The 20546-nt window shown below is 36.3% G+C and overlaps 2 protein-coding genes across 2 annotated transcripts; both read left to right on the plus strand.

Moving 5' to 3' along the window:
* The first annotated feature begins 1078 nt into the window (after positions 1–1078).
* On the plus strand, positions 1079–11285 carry gk5 (glycerol kinase 5). The gene is made up of 16 exons (XM_042718012.1): positions 1079–1748; positions 1820–1913; positions 3098–3173; positions 3259–3352; positions 4623–4754; positions 4840–4915; positions 5781–5842; positions 6443–6516; positions 6617–6677; positions 6774–6900; positions 7098–7202; positions 7404–7498; positions 7622–7725; positions 9187–9246; positions 9324–9457; positions 10230–11285. The coding sequence occupies exons 1-16, from the start codon at positions 1620–1622 to the stop codon at positions 10394–10396; spliced, it is 1590 nt and encodes a 529-aa protein (XP_042573946.1). The 5' UTR covers positions 1079–1619; the 3' UTR covers positions 10397–11285.
* Positions 11286–11727: 442 nt separating this feature from the next.
* On the plus strand, positions 11728–17704 carry ppp1r7 (protein phosphatase 1, regulatory (inhibitor) subunit 7). The gene is made up of 10 exons (XM_042718013.1): positions 11728–11853; positions 12519–12614; positions 12703–12758; positions 12839–12904; positions 13019–13149; positions 13937–14099; positions 14226–14342; positions 14425–14529; positions 14878–14964; positions 16489–17704. Exons 1-10 carry the CDS (start codon positions 11814–11816, stop codon positions 16663–16665), a joined length of 1038 nt encoding a protein of 345 aa, XP_042573947.1. The 5' UTR covers positions 11728–11813; the 3' UTR covers positions 16666–17704.
* Positions 17705–20546: the final 2842 nt, after the last annotated feature.

The raw sequence follows: 20546 nt of genomic DNA on the forward strand, positions 1-20546 counted from the left end.
CAAGTTTTAAAAGATCGCAAGTAAACCCTTTTATTTTTTAATGACATTTGAGTTGTTTATTTAATGACTTGAAACCAGAATGACAAAAAAATGAGTGCACCTCCTAACAGTATGGTGTGCTGTAAATAGACATTTTGTTATCATAATAAACTTTTTGCTATCATAATGCCTGATCTTGTGATCATTATTAGGGTTTCTCAGTGGTGTTTTGATGATGCTTCCGTGATTCTGAACTCTCTTTTGAAACTCTTTTACATGTTGAAATGTTTTATTTCCTTGAAAATCCAACACAAGCAAAAATAATTGGCCTCTAATGGCCTGGCTTACTGTAAAGCTGTTCAGTTATGACCTCAATTTCAGACCAACCCAGAAAATCTGTTGACAAGTTGCTATAAGAAATGCAATGATTGTCTGAGCAGCTTGCTAGCAAACACACTGCAGCTTCTAAATTCAAGTTTGAAGCAACATTTGTTACTCATGTTTCAACACTTGAAAGTCTCTTCCAGTAATGTTAATCATAGACTTTAATTTGCTCATAAATCAAAAGACAAACATTCCTCAGTTCCTGAGGGAGCACATGGCTCATAAATGCTAATAATTAAATGGTTCAATTAACTATAACTATAAAATATATTACACGTGTTTCCTTTTTATTGTAAGTTTCTCCAAACAGGTGCTGTAATTCCTGAAAAAGAATGAATTTGGGCTTGAATGCTTATGATTTATTTTTGTGTATTAAATTAAATTTGACATATTTCTCTCTTCTGATCGCCTTAATCTCTTAATATTTTTTCCTCTTTTGTAAAATCCTATAAATGCTATCCTATAAAGTCTTATAGTCCTTTACATTTATACATTTTTCCTCCCTTTTGGAACAAATGGTTAGGCAAAAATGTTATCTGTTGTAGTTTCCTTTCACCACTATAGAAGTTCACCCAACTATGATGATTACCTCTTGTGGGAAGAACCCTGGAATGTGAAAAGGGTCAATTTCCGAACAGCTCCATTAAAGTATTTCCGGTATTTAGCAGCGAGAGCACATGCTGTCAGCAGGCTTCTGAAATGGTGCTCTGCCCCTTTAAGAACTCTCCACACCTATCGACTGATGTGTGACGTACTGGTTTGTACTATGGTACTTATAATCGACCGCCTGCTGTATTTTGTGGTCTTCACAGCGGTTAACGGCGCGTCAACTTTAAGGTTTCGCTAACTTTTATCACTCACTTTTGAAAATAAACGACCTTTTTTTTTTTTTTTTGGCTTAAATCGCTACGTAACGCAACTGTAGATAGTTTGTATGCCGATTTAAAATAGGGCGCGAGATCACATGCGCGAGTTGGGGAAAGTTTGGGGACACATAACGTTACATACATATGCTTTCGATTAGTCCATTCAAAACGATGATGTGAACACATTAAATCGGCGTTCTTAACGGATTAAAAATTCTCCCAGTGGTAACTTAGGGCGTTCAAGTTTATGGAGGAATGAAACTCAAAGGTCTGCGGAGCAAAGTTGAAAACGGGATCATTTGACTCAAGTTTGGATCTTCCCTGACATGTTCACACACAGCCATGGTGACTAATGAATCTTTGCGGTTATCTGAATGAACTCATTGTGCAATGGGGACTCAGAGAAACGGTTTCAGCAAACGAGAGACTTTCATTCTCTCTGTTGATGTGGGAACAACCTCCATCAGGTGCCATGTGTACGATAAGAGCGCCAGCATCAGGGGATCCTGCTCCGCGAAGGTAAGGGACTTGTGAGGATTGTACCAGTGCCTTCCAGTGTGTGAAATCTGACAGCAGCTTCCTTGTTACAGGTGTCCCTACTCTATCCTCAGCCTGGATGGGTAGAGATTGACCCAGAGGATCTGTGGAAAGGGTTTGTGACTGTTGTCAAAGGAGCAGTTCAAGGTCAGACATCTTTATTTGGGCTCTATTAGCACACAAGCATACATCGCCCCCCAAAACTTTTTGGACACTTAAGTTACTTTTAAAAAAAATATATATATATATTAATGTCATTGGATCATATTTCAGAACATTAAACCTTAGTGGCATGCTTGCAAACAAATTATGTTAAAACAAATAATGCACATTAAATAGCAAACTGCAAACAATCTTTCTGTGTTTTGTGGAGATAAACTGTATTATAATGAAATTAATTAAATCAGAGTATTTTTATTGGTGATGCCAGATTAATCAAGCCCAGCACTTTTCCTGTCTTCTGCATGTGCATTTGTAACAGGTTTATTGTATAAAATATCATTAATAATTCATGTTTAATATTTACTCCTTACTAATTACTTTTCTTTTTTTTCTTTTTTCTTTTTTTTTTGAGTAAACTGAGTGAAACTAATGAACAGCATTTTTGTAATTACGTCATCATGGAGCAGCTTAGGCATTATTAAAGTTATTGCACATATGTTAATGTGTAATACGACACTGTGTACAATTTTACATTCCAAACATTCAGTATATATGGACATGTAAATTCACACAAAAATTGTTAAATGAAAATATAATAGCATTTTAAAAAACTCAGTGGTGAGCATTGCTTTCACATGCTGCCTTTTATGAATGAAGTTTTATGTTTACCAATAAATAAATGCATACATAAGGCAGTTTGGAAAGAGAATCTAAAACAAATTAATCCAGCATATTGGATGTTTGATATGAGAAGGTGTTAATGTACTTTTCAGGGCTACTGAAAATCATTTTGATGTGCAATCTGATCCATAAGTGGTTCTCAGTCAAGGGTCTGTGGCCTAGTAGAGGTGCTCAGCAAACATCTAGAAGGATGCAATTATTTACATTTCGTTATATGAACATAATCTTAATTGAAATGCTCAAAACGCTACAAATAAGGATGTTGAACTCATTAAACTCACATCAACTTTTTAGACTTCATAGTTATATTTACTGCAACAGAGGTACATATCAGTTTAAATAGAAAGGCCTTTAAATATTGTCTTGGAAAAAGGGAGGCCTTTGAGTCAAAAAGGTTGAGAACCTCTGTGATAAATGTAGGTCCATAAGTTTACAATAAGCTTATAATAATGACAAGACTCCTCTCCTCTTCTCTCTCTTTGGTTTAGACTCAGGCTTACAGATGTGCCAAATGGAAAGTCTTGGCATCTCGACCCAGAGGGCAACATTCATAACATGGGACAGGTTCGTATACATTAAATCCCGGGATTGTTTTGCAGAAAACTGACATATACGGTGGTGGCATATATTCTTTTGTTATCGTCTCCAGAAACACGGGAAAACCGTTTCATAATTTCATCACCTGGCAGGACTTGAGGGCAGCCGAGTTGGTGAGATCGTGGAACAGGTCCTGCACTATGAAGGTAGTGAGCCTGCTGTGCATGATGTCATCTGACATATTTGTTCATTTCATGGCTAAATAATTGCATATATTATTTAATAACAGTTCATGAATATCAGTTTACAGCAGTTTATTACTGCAAACAATACAAAGTGTGTATTGTTTGGACAGTGACAGATCGTGGTGTTTGTCGTTTATTGTGTACGTCAATGAATGAGTGTTTCATTCATTCCAAGTCCTGTAAGCTAAATGAGCAATGCAGCAGTGAAACAAGAACCCCTCTGACTGCTCGAACACGGATTGCCAATATATTTGTGTGATATAAGTGAATGTGGATCCTGTGAGGATCTTTGTTACACATGCTAAAAGTGCTCATGTTTGAGTCAGCAGAATTCCTTCTTAAGTGGCAGCTTTGAGTTTCATGTTTGAAACCCAGTGTGGTCGTGTAATGGTCCAACAGCATTCACATTAATTAGTTTTGTCTTATCATTGCAGAAACGAAACCATGTCAGTTTGTACAAGACATTTTTGAATGTGTGAGAACTTACAACCCATGTAATTGCAGAGCAAACATCCCTGTGTATGTAGTCGCAGATAAAACTGGTTATTCTTCAACAACTTTCAACAGAGGAAAATGTTTTCAGCATCTTATCACTGAGGGCAGAGGTCAAGCTTGAAGGTGGTGGTCTACTGTTTTTGTTTTTGTTCTTTAAGTTACTCTTAGGGCATATTCTTGTCAAGTCTGTAATCCTTTTTAAATAAAAAGTGAATAGTTCAACCAAAAATTTAAAATTCACTCACCTTTAGATATAGATAACTTGGTGTTGGTTTTTGTTTGTTTGTTTGTTTTCTTTTGTTCATCATAACCGATGTGGAAAAATGTAGCATTACATCATTTGCTCACGATTGGATCCTCTGCAGTGAATGGGTGCCGTCAGAATGAGAGTCCAAACTGTGTGTTTGTAAGAAACAAATGCATCATTTAGACGTTTTAAACTTAAAACAGTTGCTTCCAATTAAAATGAGTCCTCTATCAATAATATTGCTTTTTTCAGTGAAAACATTATCTTGTCTGAATCAGGAGAGAAATATGCACAGTTTAATCATCAAATACAAGCAAATGCAGTCCAAAACACTTAGGAGCAAGTGATTTAATGCTTAAAGTTTATTCAGATCTGCTCATCTACATCTTAATGGGGCAAAAGGGTAAATACATTTCGGCAAGTTTAAATTTTTATATTTTTTATTATTATTGCTTAAAAACATTTATTTGCGTGTATGTTTTATGGCAGACAGTACACGGTGTGATGAAGATGCTGCACTTCCTCACCAGACAGAAGCGGTTCCTTGCAGCCAGTCTGGTAGTTTTTACCACCCAGCATGTGTCCCTGCGTCTGGTCTGGGCCTTGAACAATATCCCTCAGGTAAACCAGGAGTAGTTCAAATATGGCATTCAGCATTTGTCTTTTTTAGGACTAGTATATTTATCCCAACCTTCTCACTCCTCAGTTGCGGCAGGCAGTCGAAGACGACTCCTGTTATTTTGGGACTATAGACACCTGGCTGCTGTACAAACTGACTAAAGGTGGGTATTTCATTATGAAATAGAAACACTGTCCTGTTGTATAGAAGTCATTTTAACAGTGAAAATCAGACAGCTGAGTGCAAAGTATTCTGGCTGGATTCCTTTGAGAGGTTGCTGAAATAAAACCTGTTTGATCTGTAAGAGGCTCTTCAGAGTGATCTGCTCAATGAAAGCATGCCACAGATCTGATCTCTTACATCACTGACTGTCACTATTATTCTTAGAAAGCAATTTGCCCACAACCCTTGTCAAAGGTGAATGAAAGTCACACACCAGTGTTATGAGTAGTTAATCATAAGCAGTCACATATACAGGGATGATCTTACAGTACTTATTATCATTGTCACATTTTCCAACTTGGCACATCATTGATAAGGATGGCCAGGAGCCAGTTTGAAGTCTTTCAAGCAAAAAATCTTATTCATATCCAAAAATTTGAATGGTTAACATTTTTTAATGTACAGATGCACATTTGTTTTTTTCTGTGATGTTAAATGCAAATTGTACTTACATAGTAATGAAGTTGTTTTTGTCTTTTAAGAACTAGTTGGTTAGTCTTGCAAATTATAAACCAATCACTAATTATGAATTTATGGCTGTAATGGAGATACATTTATAGCATTGCCTGAATTAATTAATACTTGTATTTTATTTGTAAATATATACATAGGGGTGTGGGTGTGAACCTTATAATTCCAAGGGGACGAAATGGATAGATACACATATATATACACACATACATACATATAATATACACAGTACACATACATTATTAACATCAACTTTTATTTTGGATGTGATTACTCACGATTAATCGTTTGACACCCCTATTTTATTGTTTGTTTATTTGTTTGTTTTTTTGCAGGCCTGGTTCATGCCACTGATTACTCTAATGCCAGCGCAACAGCAATATTTGATTCCTATCAGGTCAGTTACAACTGTCCACTTACTATATTTGTGTAATTGCTGTTATCTGATCTCAGTACAAACACATGTACAGTGAGAGATCAGACATTTAAAAACAGATACATAAAGAGAGAGTTCTCCCAAAAATGGGGGTTATTATTTACTCACCCTCATGTTGTTCCAAATCTGCATGACTGTCTTTCAAACATGGGACACAAAAGGAGAAAATGTGCTGCTCTTTAATAAACAATTGCTTTGGTTGAGGAACAGGGCAAAACTTGTTCCACTTTGTCATAGGCTAGCACACACCAATTTAAAGTAAATCAATGAATGCGCATGGTTTTCTGGTGCACAGTTTTCCATAAATGGTTTTCTTCATTATCAAAAAATATATTCACTTGCTCCATATCACACACACACAAAAACACAAGTGTTTTTATTGTTCTATAATTTCTTTGGGGTGAATTATCTTTTTAAGGCCTTTCATGTTTACCGTATGTGTGTGTATGTTTTCTTGTATCTTTTGTCGATATAGTGTCTTAGAACGTGTTTCTGTAAGTGGTGCTTGTTCATAGGATGTTGTGTGTGATTATAGTGTGTGTGTGTTTGTGTGATCATCAGATGTGCTGGAGTGGATTTCTTTGCTCACTCCTCTCTATACCTCTGTCCATCCTCCCCAGTGTGCAGAACACCAGGTACTCATGCACCCTGAATTGCTCTGGTATTTCCAGAGTTCTTTCTAGTCTGTGTTTGACTAAACAAATAATGCTCTTTTTTTTTCTCTCTCATATTTAGTCATAAATTTGGCACATGTGATCCTTCCATATTCGGGGTGCCCATCCCAGTCATGTCTGTTGTGAGTATAAATGTTGTCATGAAGTTTTAATAATGTGTGTGTGCGCTTGATTTTGTATTTGATGCCACAACCCAACCTTTCATGTCTTTTTCAAAGATGGCAGACCAACAAGCAGCCATGTTTGGAGAATGCTGTTTTGACATTGGTGATGTGAAAATTACTATGGGCACAGGGACCTTCATGAACATCAATACAGGAAACAAACCACACACGTCTATAGCTGGTATGTCATTCTAGTGATGATCTTACAGATCAAGCGACACAACTGTTTTCAACACTGAAATACAAAATATAACTGGAAACAGCAGGTTAGGGCACGATGTGACTCATTACTCATCATGAATCAGTGTGGCGAGCCAGTGATGTGTCCATTTGTTGGTCCCTCTTTATATCTCTCTTTTTCATCTGTTTTCTGAATAGGCCTCTATCCGCTGGTGGGTTGGAAGATTGGTGCTGATGTTGTGTATCTGGCTGAAGGTAATGCTGCTGGAACAGGTGCTGCCATTAAATGGGCCCAAGATCTAGGTGAGGAGGAAGAGGAGGAGGAGACTAATATGGATTTACAAGCATACACACATTTCTTAACTTAAATATGTGTTTTTCACAACCAAAAAAAAAAAGCCATTTCAGACAGTAGATGCACGTTCCTCTCAATTATGATAATTTATTTAACTTGGGTTAAGAAAATAAAAAATAATTCTATTATTGTAACGTAATTTCTTACAGAGCTCTTTTCTGATGTGAAGGAGACTGGGGCTATAGCCACTAGTGTGGAAGACTCAGACGGCGTGTATTTTGTGCCTTCTTTCAGTGGCTTACAGGTGTGTTTGTGTGTATCCGTCATACTGTTTTTAAGTTTGAATTTAGCAGAATTTGTTGTATATACAAGAGAATTTTATACAGTGTTGTGGCATTTCAAGACCTTCTCTGTTGATGTGCTACAGGCCCCTCTGAATGATCCTAAAGCTTGTGCCTCTTTCATGGGCTTAAAACCCTCCACAACCAAGAGACATCTTGTTCGAGCCATTCTGGAGTCCATAGCTTTCAGGTGAGCTTGCAAGATCTGTCTGTATCATTAAAATAAGATGTCTCATGAATCAAAGAATGTTAAAGCTATAAAAAGTCAGAAGGCACTGATTGTGTCAAGGTCAGAAAATAACCAGGGCTTTGGGGAAAATGGGCGAATATCAGCCCCTAACAAAAACAAAGTTTTATTTCTGACACTAGTATACACTAAAACACAGCGCAAGCTAAATTAATCAATCAGGTCTCATACATAGTGCTGAATTGCTTCAAATCATCTGTTATTGTTCGTGTTCTGATAAAACGCAAGATAACCTAAATGAATGATTAACGTCGTTGGAAATGAAAATATTTGAGCATCAGAACACTGCAGGACAGAGTAAATAGACTTTGTCTTCAACCGTATGTGTTTTGTAGCATATCCAATCCTGTTTGTAGAATTTAACTTATTTGATTTTACACTTTTTTTATTATTTATTTATTGTTTTTCAGTTACTTTTTATCAGTTTAATAATCTAAAAATGAATTCTCCACAATGAATTCTCAAATGCTAAATTATCACTACAGAAATTTGTATAAAAGACCAAATATATCCACAGAAACCCTGCAAATTTTTAGGCCATTTTATCTCAAACAGTGTTTGCAGGAAAGAAAACGTCACTTGGGTTATAAAGTACATTGGCACATCAAGTTCTTAAAATGAGTTCTTCAATTATCATCTGCCTTGGTGCACAATCAGAAAACAGAAATGAGAAGGTAACCTGATACATCCCTTGGCGTTCTATACCAATCTAGAGGAGTTAAATAGACTCACCATTCCAAAAGTTCCCCCATTAAAGAAATAAAGGCCAAGTCAATAGCCCAGGATAGTTTCCTTCTCATGTTCTTCTGTTCCATCTCCACTGTATATACTGTAGAATTGTGTTTCTGTTTCTTCATGTTTGTACTGTAAATGTGTGTCATAATTAGGGATGCATGATATAATGGTTGTCATGGATATTGGATTTTTTTTTTGTCTCACTCAAAGTTAGTCTTTTAAAACACTAATAATTGAATAACATTGTTAAATGTAATTTTTCACACTGTACATTATAATGTGAAAATTTGGCATTTCCAACCATCTTCCATTTCTATCTAAGAAGAATATGCAAAGTGTTTTTTTTAACAAGTTAGCAATTTAGTATGATTTTGTATTAGTATTTTTTTTTTCTTTTGTATTAGTATTTAGTATGATTTTGTATTAGCAATTTAGTATTATTCACAAGAAAACATTCATTTTAACTAAGCATGAAGGTTGAACCCTATAAACCTAACTCAAATTTGTCACCAATTCCCCAAGAAACCCTGTAAAATAGTTAAAATTTTCATGGGACTGTGTTGGACTCTGATCAGTTTTAATACCAGTGCATTCCTAATCATAACATCTTGTGTGATTCCTGTAATTCACATGCCACAATTCAACAGCAATTCTGATTCTGATTTTTAGGAACAAGCAGCTCTTTGAAATCATGCTTCGAGAAACCCGTATTCCTATCACTAAAATCAGGTGAGGGTTTGTCTGTCGTATTGCATTGAGCTTGACTCTGCCTGTCTGACCTTTTGTGTGTTGCTACACGTTTACAGGGCAGATGGAGGTGTTTGCACCAATAATTTCATCATGCAACTCACAGCTGATCTGTTGGGGCGTAAGATAGAACGTCCAAGTCACTTTGACATGTCCTGCCTTGGAGCTGCTTTTGTTGCAGGACTAGGAACAGGTAAGGAACTAGCCACATTTGAGTGCAGCAAATAAACTATTCCTAATCTAGGCTAAATCCGTCTTAACTCTGTATCATAGTTGGTAAACAAATGTCTAAGGCCTTTAAATGATCAACATGATCATAACTTGGCTGAAAATCCTGTTGTGTACAATCTACTACATGTCTTCTGCTGTCTGAGCCTTTTAGTATAATTTTAAAAGCATAGTACATATGTCTTTTATTGGTTTACTTGATTATTCATACGTCATTTCTAGAAAAAAATCTTGTTAAAATGAGTAACAAACATGATACTTCAGACTTTTGAAGATCTCTCTAGCATCATTGTATTGCTTTGCGTTATACTGTATATTTTGCTTTGTAAACCTAAGAATTTAAATACCATCTTACTAAGACACATTATTAGGAGATAAAGAGTTACAACTGATATTTATTAATATGCATTTTATGTAAGTTGTCTGCTATACTGTTATAAAGATCTCTGATTTAAATGACAAGAATCAGGACTTCATCTTACTCCTGCAATATAAATATCAGCAGCTGTACAAAATTGCATATTTTTGCTCAGTTTGGGACTTGAAAAGCATCTATTATGCTAAATGAGCCATAAAAACATGATGCAGATATAATACTTAACAAAAAACACAAGTACTTTTTTCCCCTGATTTTTGCCTAAAGGTTCAATAAACATAAAAAAAATAAAAATAAACGTATTTCATATGCCAGGCTTTAAAGGGTTAATCTGCCCGTTTTAATTTGAACTGTCCTTTAGGTTACTGGAGGAACCAAGAAGAGCTGAAGAAGCTTTTGACCACTGACCAACAATTCCTTCCCCGGAGGAGTAAAGCAGATTGGGACAAGGACGGCCGATACAGAGGTGTACTGCAGAGCTGGGAGAGGGCTCTTCAGCGCTCTATGCACTGGTACAGCCAGCCCTGATTTCCCAGAATACAGGTTTCTTCATATTCATCTCAGCGGGTTTAGGGCAGTTCTCTGTCACAGAGAGAAACTCTTGAACAGTATGATTTCCAATCTGGATTTAGAAACCTGCATATCAAAGGTTAGTTACAGTTTTGCCAAATCACGGGGGATTTTACAGATTTACAACTTGTTTGTGTAAATCCAGATCACCCGGGTGTGAATCCAGTGGTATTATGATGATGAAGCGGCAGGCTGCGGCACAATTCCTACTCGTAGTATTATGATTTTGCCAATCAATAATTTAGTCATTAGGCACTAAAAATCTATCAGTGCCTTAATCCAACTTCCATGTTTTTTTTGTTTTTTTTGTTTTTTTATATGAACAAATTAATTTATTTAACATTTCAGTGTATAGTAATTTATACAAGCATTCATTAATTCTGTTGTAATTAAGTCATGTAATTTTAGTTAATATTTTCTAATTGCTTTATAGTCTTGGCATTGTGTAGGTTATTTTTTTAATCAGATGTACCTCATAATACAAAACGAATGCTGCAAACATGGAAAACTTGTTACCTGAAGGGCTATATTTCCTAATGTGTTTTTTTTCTTCAGCTTTAAGCATCCAACCGGTTATTCTTGTTTGTATACAGAACTGTAGCACAGTGTCACAGATTGTCACTTTATACTATCAACAGTGGCTAATAATAGCATATGTTCAACTGTAGTAAAAATGAGTAACTGTGAAACTGTATAATATCCTATGCTTTTATCAGGATCTTAAAGAGAGAATAGACAGAGAATGTTTGTAAAGATAAATGTATTAATAGATTGTCAAAGAACTCATTGTGCCATGTTTCATGTCAGTATGTGAAATTAGTTGTTTTAATAAATTTTCATTATGCCATTTCAGTGTCAGATTGTGTGCATTGTCATGCTAATAAATCAATGGTTTTCAATCTGAGGTCAGTGGACATATAAAATGTGACATTTCTGTCTACATAATTAAACATTAACTATGACCCGATAAACATTATGTAATTGATGGGTCTAAAATTGTAAAAGTAATGTTTTAATGAAATTAGATGGCTGAAGTGCTGGGGCTATGTCGACAATAAAAATAATAACAGTGTTATGTGAATAAAGTCTCACAATAAAAGTCTAAACCTAATAAGGATTCATTAATTCTATATTTATAGGATTCTATGAGGATAAATTGGTATGAACAAAAAAACAGTAACATTTATTTATAATAGCTAAAAAAAAAAGAGTGAGAGAATCTGGGAGCATTTTTTGCGTTTGATTTTGTCGTGTATTAAATTTATTATATAAGCGTGATTATAAATAGTCCATGGGCGTAGGAAACGGATTTCAGGTTTGCTATTGGTCGAGCAAGGTGTCAATCATCTAGTAAAGTGGGCGGGATTAAAGAAAAATGGCGACTTTATCTGTCGGAGACCCTCAAGAGATGGAAGGTGAGCTGACTTGTGTATTTTTAATGATTTATTTTCAACAGAGCCTCTAAATAAAAAATAAAAAAATAGCGATTATTCTTTTTCCTCCCACTCTTTATAACCAAGCTGAGTTTTATTTTTAATCGGTTAATATATAAATGTGCTCTTACCATTCATTCAGACTGCAGTGTGTAATTGTTTACGTTTATCACACAGCTAACTAATGCTACTCTTATAGTCTGCACGCATGACACGGCGATAAAGGCTGCTTCGTTTCTTGGTTTCTCTTTTGCGTGTATTTGTATGCTCTGTTCAGCTGTGTGTTTAGTAGTGGACAGGGCGTCGATGCCAGCACTCCTTGCTGGTTAACGTTAGCTAATGTAGCCCACCAGCTCACATTAAGTTACTTGTCAAAGTGTCACCTGCTTGGATGGTTAAAGTGTAGGAGAACCTGCATGTGAGCTATTAGACGTGACAAACGAGCTTTTCTCGACGCCTCCAGCTGCTGTGTGTGGGATGCTGCTGTGTGTGGGATGGGTTCAGCTTTGAAATTATGCTTTCATGTTAAAGTACGTGCTCTCACGATTATTTGGCCCAGATAGCAGCAGTGGCATTTTGTAAGCAGATTAGTATTGTGGGTGTGTCCTAATTATTCAATGTTATTCATAAAAACTGTGATTTTAAAGTGGATAGGAGGGGTGAGTCTGAGGAATCTGGTGATGATGAGACCAAGAGGAAGAGTCTCAATGGAGAGGTCGACTCCTTGCAAGCCCCTTCGACTGGTGAGACCACCTTTGTGTGAGGGAAATCCATTAAAACGATGATCTGTATGATCTGTGTCCTTACCGCTTCTCTCGCTTCCTTTTTTAGTGCCTGAGGAGTCACCTGTTGACATGGACACCATAACCTTAGACCCAGATGAAGAGGTGAGACATTCGCTTTTTGAGAGGTTAGACCGATGATGTTATTAGCACCTTGATTCATTGTGTGTTTGTTGATTATTTAGGATGTGGATCTGGTCCACTGTCGCATTGGGAAGATTGAGGGTCTGGAGGTTCTTCGGAAGGCAAAGGTGAGAGTATCAAATGCTGGGTGTTTTTGGGGGGTAATACAGTAGGGTTGTCCACTGACTGGATATAGATTTGCTTATTTGGAGTATCGTAAATGTCTTTGTTTCTATCATCAGACAATTTCTCTTAGACAAAACCTCATCAAACGCATTGAGAACTTGGACAGCCTCGTCTCAGTGAGGGAACTCGATCTTTATGACAACCAGATCCGCAAACTAGAGAATCTTCAGGCCCTGACAGAGCTTGAGTAAGTCAGACATGACGCTGCTTATTACGTACAACCCTTCTTTTCTTATAAATACATTAGAAATTGTATTTATACACTGCTATTCATAAGTTTACGGTCAGTGTTTTTTTTAAGCAGTTTAATAGTAATGCATTCTAAAGTATCATCATATTAAAATGATTTCTGAGCTATGCCATCGAAGGAATAAATGACATATTAAAATATAAAAGTAATTTTTAATTGTGATGGTATTTCACAATATTGCTTTTATTGTTTTTACTGTATTTTTTAATAAAATAAATGCAACTTTGGGGAGCAAGATACTTCTGACCCCAAACATATGAGCAGTAGTGTACATACGTGAATTAACCACATTTTTGATAAGCATGATGTTTTTAATTTTTGTATTCAAATCCATTGTGATATTTTTGGGAGACACAGATGTTAGATTAACTTCCCTAATATTAAAGAAGCTTATTTTTTATTTTATTTTTTTCTCTCTCAATAAAAATCTTGAAAGGAAACTGTATTTTAGCATGATTGTTTTGCAATTTTTTTTTAAAAAAAGCTGCTGAATTAATATTTAAAAAAATGTATACACCAAATCAAAGTCAAGTGGTGCAACTGGCATGCAGTAAAAAAAAGAGAGAGAGCACCAGAAAGGAAAATGGTATAAAATGATAGTTTTTCAAAACTTTATCAAACCATTAATAGAAGGAATACATGAAGAATTTTATATCTCTTGTACTTGAAGAATTGAGAAAGTTCAAATACATGCAGTTTTCTCATTTGTGATTGTAATTTGCAGGCAGCTAGATGTATCGTTCAACTTATTGAGGAAGATTGAGGGATTGGAGTGTCTCTCAAAAATCAAGAAACTCTTCCTGCTTCATAATAAGATTACAAGCATTGCCAACCTCGATCAACTGACGAGCCTCCAGATGCTTGAGCTGGGCTCCAACCGCATCAGGGTGAGACATCCAAAACCTCATCTGCTCTTTATGTGTTACATATTCTTCTTTGCTTACTGTTTAACATTTCTCTATGTCCTGGCTTGAATTTTATGTATGCAAATGCTTATGTTATGTATATTTTAGGTTATTGAGAATCTGGATTGTCTTACTACTTTGGAGAGTTTGTTCCTTGGGACGAATAAAATCACGCAGCTACAGAACCTTGATGGATTGCACAGTCTGACGGTTCTCAGTATCCAGGTGCGTTTGTGCTGGAAAGGGTTTTTTTTTAGGCCAAATTCGCCTTTTCTTTTGGGTGTTAACACCTGTTCCTGTCTGACAGAGTAACCGCATCACGAGGTTGGAAGGACTCCAGAATCTTGTGAATCTGCGAGAGCTTTACTTGAGTCATAATGGCATTGAAGTCATTGAGGGCCTGGAGAACAATGTAAGATCTAACATGGTTGCCCACAGATGCCATACTGTTTCCTGTCCATTCTAAGTTTATGCACAGTGTTTGCACAGAATATTTGTGCCTTAAATCTTTTTAAATATCTGTAGCAAATTGCAAGATAAAGAAACCATCGTAAAATACATGTTAAGAAGCTGTCAGGCTAGAATCTGGTAGTTTTGTGTTTAACATTCACGTTTGTCCAGCTATTCTGAAGTTCTCTCCACTGCACCTGTGTTCTGATCTCCACACAAATCATTTAATTAATATCCACCCAACAAAAAATAATTTATAGAAAAAACACACACATCATCTCATCTCTCCTCTTCCCTTTCTTTTTTTTAGAAAAAGCTGACAACTTTGGATATCGCTGCGAACAGGATAAAAAAGATTGAAAATATCAGCCATTTGACTGAATTAAAAGAATTTTGGGTAAGAAAATAAGACATTAAAACTTCACTTAAATTTAATGTCAAATTCTCACTATAAACAAACCATTTACTACAGTGCCGGCGCTGTGGTGGGGCAGGTTTTAGTCCCCACCTTTATTTTAAGTCCTCAAACCATTACTACAGTGCCGGCGCTGGTGGTGGGCATTTCGACTGCCCCCCCTAGCGGTCATTGAATGCCCCTCCTCAGGCCATGGCGTGGCCCAAAAAAAAAATTTAAGTTAATTTTGTAATATTAAATGTTCAAACCTGTAAAATTAATTAAAAATTAAAAAGGGGGAAAAATGCATAATTTTTTGTGTGTTCCCTTTAAGGTCCAATTCTCAAAATAAAAAAATGAGGTCAGTAAGGTTTTTTTAATCGGTCACTTTATTTTAAGGTCCAATTCTCACTATAAACAAACCATTTACTATGACTTTTGCTTATTTATAGTTGGTAAGGATGTAAATAAACTTTATGTATGAATGACACACACCGAGTGAACTAACTATTTAATTCAAAACAAAAAAAAAATGATAGCGATATCTTTTTTTTTTTTTCTTTTTTTTTTTTTTATCGGCCCCTCCTCCTCACGCACACGCAGATTTTACGCAGGTTGCCAGATTGATGACAAATACAACCGAAAAAAAACCAAAAAAAAAACAAAAAAAATACCCACAACCCACACTAAACTCACAAAACAACCATAAAATTACTTCACAAATAAACATAAACTGGCAGTGGGCGGGTTTCACAAACCAAAACAAAGACCGACATTTTGCTGAACCTAAAATAGCATCAAACATAATATAAAAAATTTCTGCCCGGAACTCACATTACAGTCAGCAACTGACTGTAGCATTGTTTCTCATATAAACAAGTATGTTAACTTAGCATGTTTCTTAAATAGCTGCAAACATATTATGGTATTTTTTAAGCTTTAGTCAAAAACTTACATACAACACCATTAATTTTAGGTATTGGGTCAGATTAGGGATTTAGAATATGGTCATGCAGAATATGTGCCTTATAAGCACTAATAAACTGCCAATATGATAATAGGCATGCTAATAAGCAACTAGTTAATAGTGAGAATTGTTCCCTATACTAAAGTGTTACCTTTTAATCTTCTAAGTGCCTTATGCTCAACAAGGCTACATTTATTTGATCAAAAATACAGTTCAAAACAGTAATACTAAGAAATATTATTACCGTTTTAAATAACTGTTTTCTATTTTATACAAGCCATGAAGTGAAGAATCAAATGGTTCTTGATATTTACACACATTGGAGGGTATTCCACAATAAAATCATAAAACACAAGTTTAAGAGTCTTATCTTTTGTAATGCTATAAATGTCTTTACATAAAATGTAATGCATGTTTGCTGAAGAAAATTAGTTTTCTTTTGAATGGTAGTATATGTAAAAATTGTACTCTGTAGTATCAATTTACAATGCTTATTTTAATAACATCTAAAAAATGACAAAGCATTGTTAAAAAGCTATTTTTTTTTCTTCCTTATACAGATGAATGACAACCAAATTTATAACTGGGCAGACTTGGATGAACTCAAGAACGCCAAAGATCTAGAGACTGTCTATCTGGAGAGAAACCCTTTGCAGAAGGACCCTCAATACAGACGCAAGATCATGTTGGCTCTTCCCAGTGTCAGGCAGATAGATGCCACCTTCATCCGTTTCTGATCATCCACCTCATTGTGCCCTCGCTCACCCAAACCATCCACAGCATATTATAAACACACCACTTCCATATTACCCTCATGGACACCATATGCACTATTTATCTCTTTTATTTACTTTTTAACAAAAAAAAGAAGAATCTCACATTCCCAGTGTTACCATTCCACGTCCTGGCACCTTTTACTCACACTATGCTCTGACTTGTGCTACAGTGTGAATGCTTGTTAATTTATTTTCAGTTTAGGACCTGATCATTCTGAACTCAAAGGAGCTGACCTGTTGTTTGGAAAATATCTCTTACTGTCCTTTACATTTTGGTTAGGAAATCATTTCATCATAGTTATCCCTTTCCAGGCTTATTTACTATACGAGGTGGTAAAAAGGTCCAAATTCACGTTGCATTCAGGTACTAAAGATGGCTATGAGGAACTTCTTATTCTTTGATGTGATCAGGGACTATTTATGTGAGTGTTATGCTCTTATGGATTCTGTTTGCATATCAGTTCTGTTTCTGGTTGTAGCAGTATGGCTGGTTGAAATCACATGACGCATATTGTTCACTCTTCATTAATACTGAATATTATTAGAGATTAATTCCATTATAAACTAAGGTAATGCCACACAATCTTAAGTGATTTTAGGGATTCAACAGAGCAAGGTGATGTCAGGTGATTAGTATTTTTTTAATAACTTGTTTTTTGTTTTTGTTTTGCGAAAAAATTAAATATCACATGCACGCAAAATATTCACACAGAAACACCTCATATTATTGTATGATCTGCTGAGTTGTTTTCTTCCCCTGCAATAGGAGGTGAATGGAAGAGGCCACAGTGTGGTGACTGTGTTTGGCCACTCCCATTTGCCATGAGGGAGGGGTTTCACTCAGCTGATTCTTTATGGAATGAACCCAGTCTCTTTAAAAGGGTCGAAGAACAACTGCATAGTATTGCTTTTAATTTGCTTGAATTTTCACTTTGTTTTACAAGCTTGGTTGACTGTTTCAGAATTGAATGTACTATAAATAAACTGAATTTGAACCGTGCTCAACCTTATGATGTGTGTTTTGTATTTAAAACGTGCAGGTTACCTCTGATTTCACAATGCAACTCAATTAACTTAAATATTAATATGTAAATGGCACATTAGTGGATGTTGCTGAATACAGCAATGTTGGAAAGGCCAAGATCCTGATGGAAATGTTTCAAGAAAGTATATTCTCATTACCAGTGTGCATAAATACCAGATACATCTTATGCACGATTTTGAACAACAGAGACTTCTAAGCTTTTAATAAAAACTTACACACAGAAAAGCTCATGCATGAGTCATATTCAAATCAAATATTTGTCATTAAATCATGTTATATAACAGCAATTGTTTGTATATTCATTTCTTTCAGTATACAAATATTATTACAGCACAAAATATTTTACATATAAATATCTATTGTATTATGTACTACTTCAAGCCTCTATAACCCTACATTGAGCTTGTATTGCATTTATGCACATTAAATAATTGCACTGTAAAATTTACATTAGATTATTCATGAAAGTAACTGTTAGCAGAGAGAACAACTGGTAAAGAGTGTCCCTCCACTTTGCAACAGTTTAATCAATAAATCATAAGATGTTTGCATATTTGTATTCTTTAGAATGAAAGCAATTTGAAATGTTAAAAATACAGATTTAATTGAATTTAAGAGATTCCATGTGTAACAAAATATGCATGTTCCTACCATACTGTACATCAAAGAGCTATCCTAAGATCTAACTACAACAACAACAACAAAAATTTACAAAGAAAGTGTTATATTGTAAATATAAATAGATATACTTTAACCAAAATTTGTATAAAGATGATTCTCAACTATGTTATGAAAGATAATGAATTGATACACCATTTTACTTCATGCAATATGTGGGTAAAATGGGCATAAATTAATATTTCTATTCAATGCAATGTATCTATACACTGTATCTAATTTGCATATTAATGTGTTCTTGGAGCAACATTTAATGAAAAAAGAAGTGTATTAATTGGAGTAATAATTGTCAACATTTTAATAATAATATCTATTATTTCATAGGAATATTGATGTATAATTTATTTCCATATTCACTTTTTGTGTCTCCCAAATTGCCTGATAAACACGATTTAAGTCCTGAAGTCCTCTACAGTGGACATGTATGAAATCAATGCCCTGTTCTGTAACAGAAAGTCATTTTTTGATTTGAAACCCCATAACGTTTTGACATAACATCTGAGATGTTGGTTTATGAAATAAAATTGGAAAAGTAGATGTGAGGGGTCCAGAGTGATTTTGCCATCCCTTTTGCTCACTCTGGATGAGTACAGTTCTTGAATAGAAGGGAAGGTTGTACCAATGATTCTCTCAGCAGTCCGGACTACCCTCTGTAGTCTTCTGAGGTCAGATTTGGTAGCTGAGCTGAACCAGACAGTTACTGAAGTGCAGAGGATGGATTCAATGAAGGCGGAGTAGAACTGTTTCAGCAGATCCTGTGGCAGGTGGAACTTCCTCAGCTGGCGAAGGACAACCTCTGCTGGGCCTTTTTCACAATGGAGTCAATGTGAATGTCCCACTTCAGGCCCTGAGAGATGGTTGTGCCCAGGAACCTGAATGACTCCACTGCAGTCACAGTGCTGTTCATGATGGTGAGTGGGGGGAGTGCAGGGGGTTTCTCCTGAAGTCCACGATCATCATCACTGTTTTGAGCGTGTTAAGCTCCAGGTTGATGAGAGTGCACTAGACAGCCAACTCTTTAACCTCCTGTCTGTAAGCAGACTCGTCACCGTCCTGAATGAGGCCGATGAGTGTCTGTGTCGTCTGCAAACTTCAGGAGCTTGACAAAGGGGTCTTTAGATGTGCAGTCGTTGGTGTACAGGGAGAAGAGCAGTGGGGAGAGAACGCAATCCTGAGGAGCTCCAGTGTTGATGGTGCGGGTGTTGGATGTGAGTTTTCCCAGCCTTACTAGCTGCTGCATGTCTGTAAGGAAGCTGTTGATCCACTGACAGATGGAGGTGGGCACAGAGAGCTGAGTTAGTTTGGGCAGGAGAAGGTTTGGGATGATAGTGTTATAGTCTGAGCTGAAGTCCACAAACAGGATTCTCACATAAGTCCCTGGTCTGGGAGGATCCAGCAAGGGTCCAGTGATGTCCTTCAGGTGGGCCAGCACCAGTTTTTCAAATGACTTCATGACCACAGACGTTAGAGCCACAGGCCTGTAGTCATTTAGTCCTGTAATTTTGGATTTTTTTGGGATGGGGATGATGGTGGAGTGTTTGAAGCATGAAGGGACTTCACACAGCTCCAGTGATCTGTTGAAGATCTGTGTGAAGATGGGGGCCAGCTGGTCAGCACAGGATTTCAGACAGACTGGTGTAACACAATCTGGGCCTGGTGCTTTTTTCCTTTTCTGCTTCCGGAAGACCTGGCGCACCTCATCTTCGCTGATCTGAATTGCAGGTGTGAGGGAGAGGGGGGTTCCAGGGGGTGTGAATGGTTGTGTGGAGAGGTATTCAGGACGGGTGTGGGGTGTTCTATTAAACCTGCAGTAGAACTCATTCTGATTGTCTGCCAGTCGTTGATTCTCCACAGTGCTGGGAGATGGTGTCTTGTAGTTGGTGATCTCCTTCAGACTTTTCCACACTGATGCTGAGTCGCTGGAAGTGAACTGAGTCCTTATTTTTTCAGAATAATTCCTATTTTCCACTTTGATCTCCTTTTCCAGTGTGTATTTGATCTGTTTATACAAGACATTGTCCCCCTTCCTGTAAGCATCTTTGGTCAGAGGCTAAGCAAGCCAAAGGCAACAGCAGCAAGGAACCAAAACTCCATTGGTGACAGAATGGAGAAAAATCCT

Source organism: Cyprinus carpio, chromosome B2 (genome assembly GCF_018340385.1).
Source record: "Cyprinus carpio isolate SPL01 chromosome B2, ASM1834038v1, whole genome shotgun sequence".
Taxonomy (NCBI): domain Eukaryota; kingdom Metazoa; phylum Chordata; class Actinopteri; order Cypriniformes; family Cyprinidae; genus Cyprinus; species Cyprinus carpio.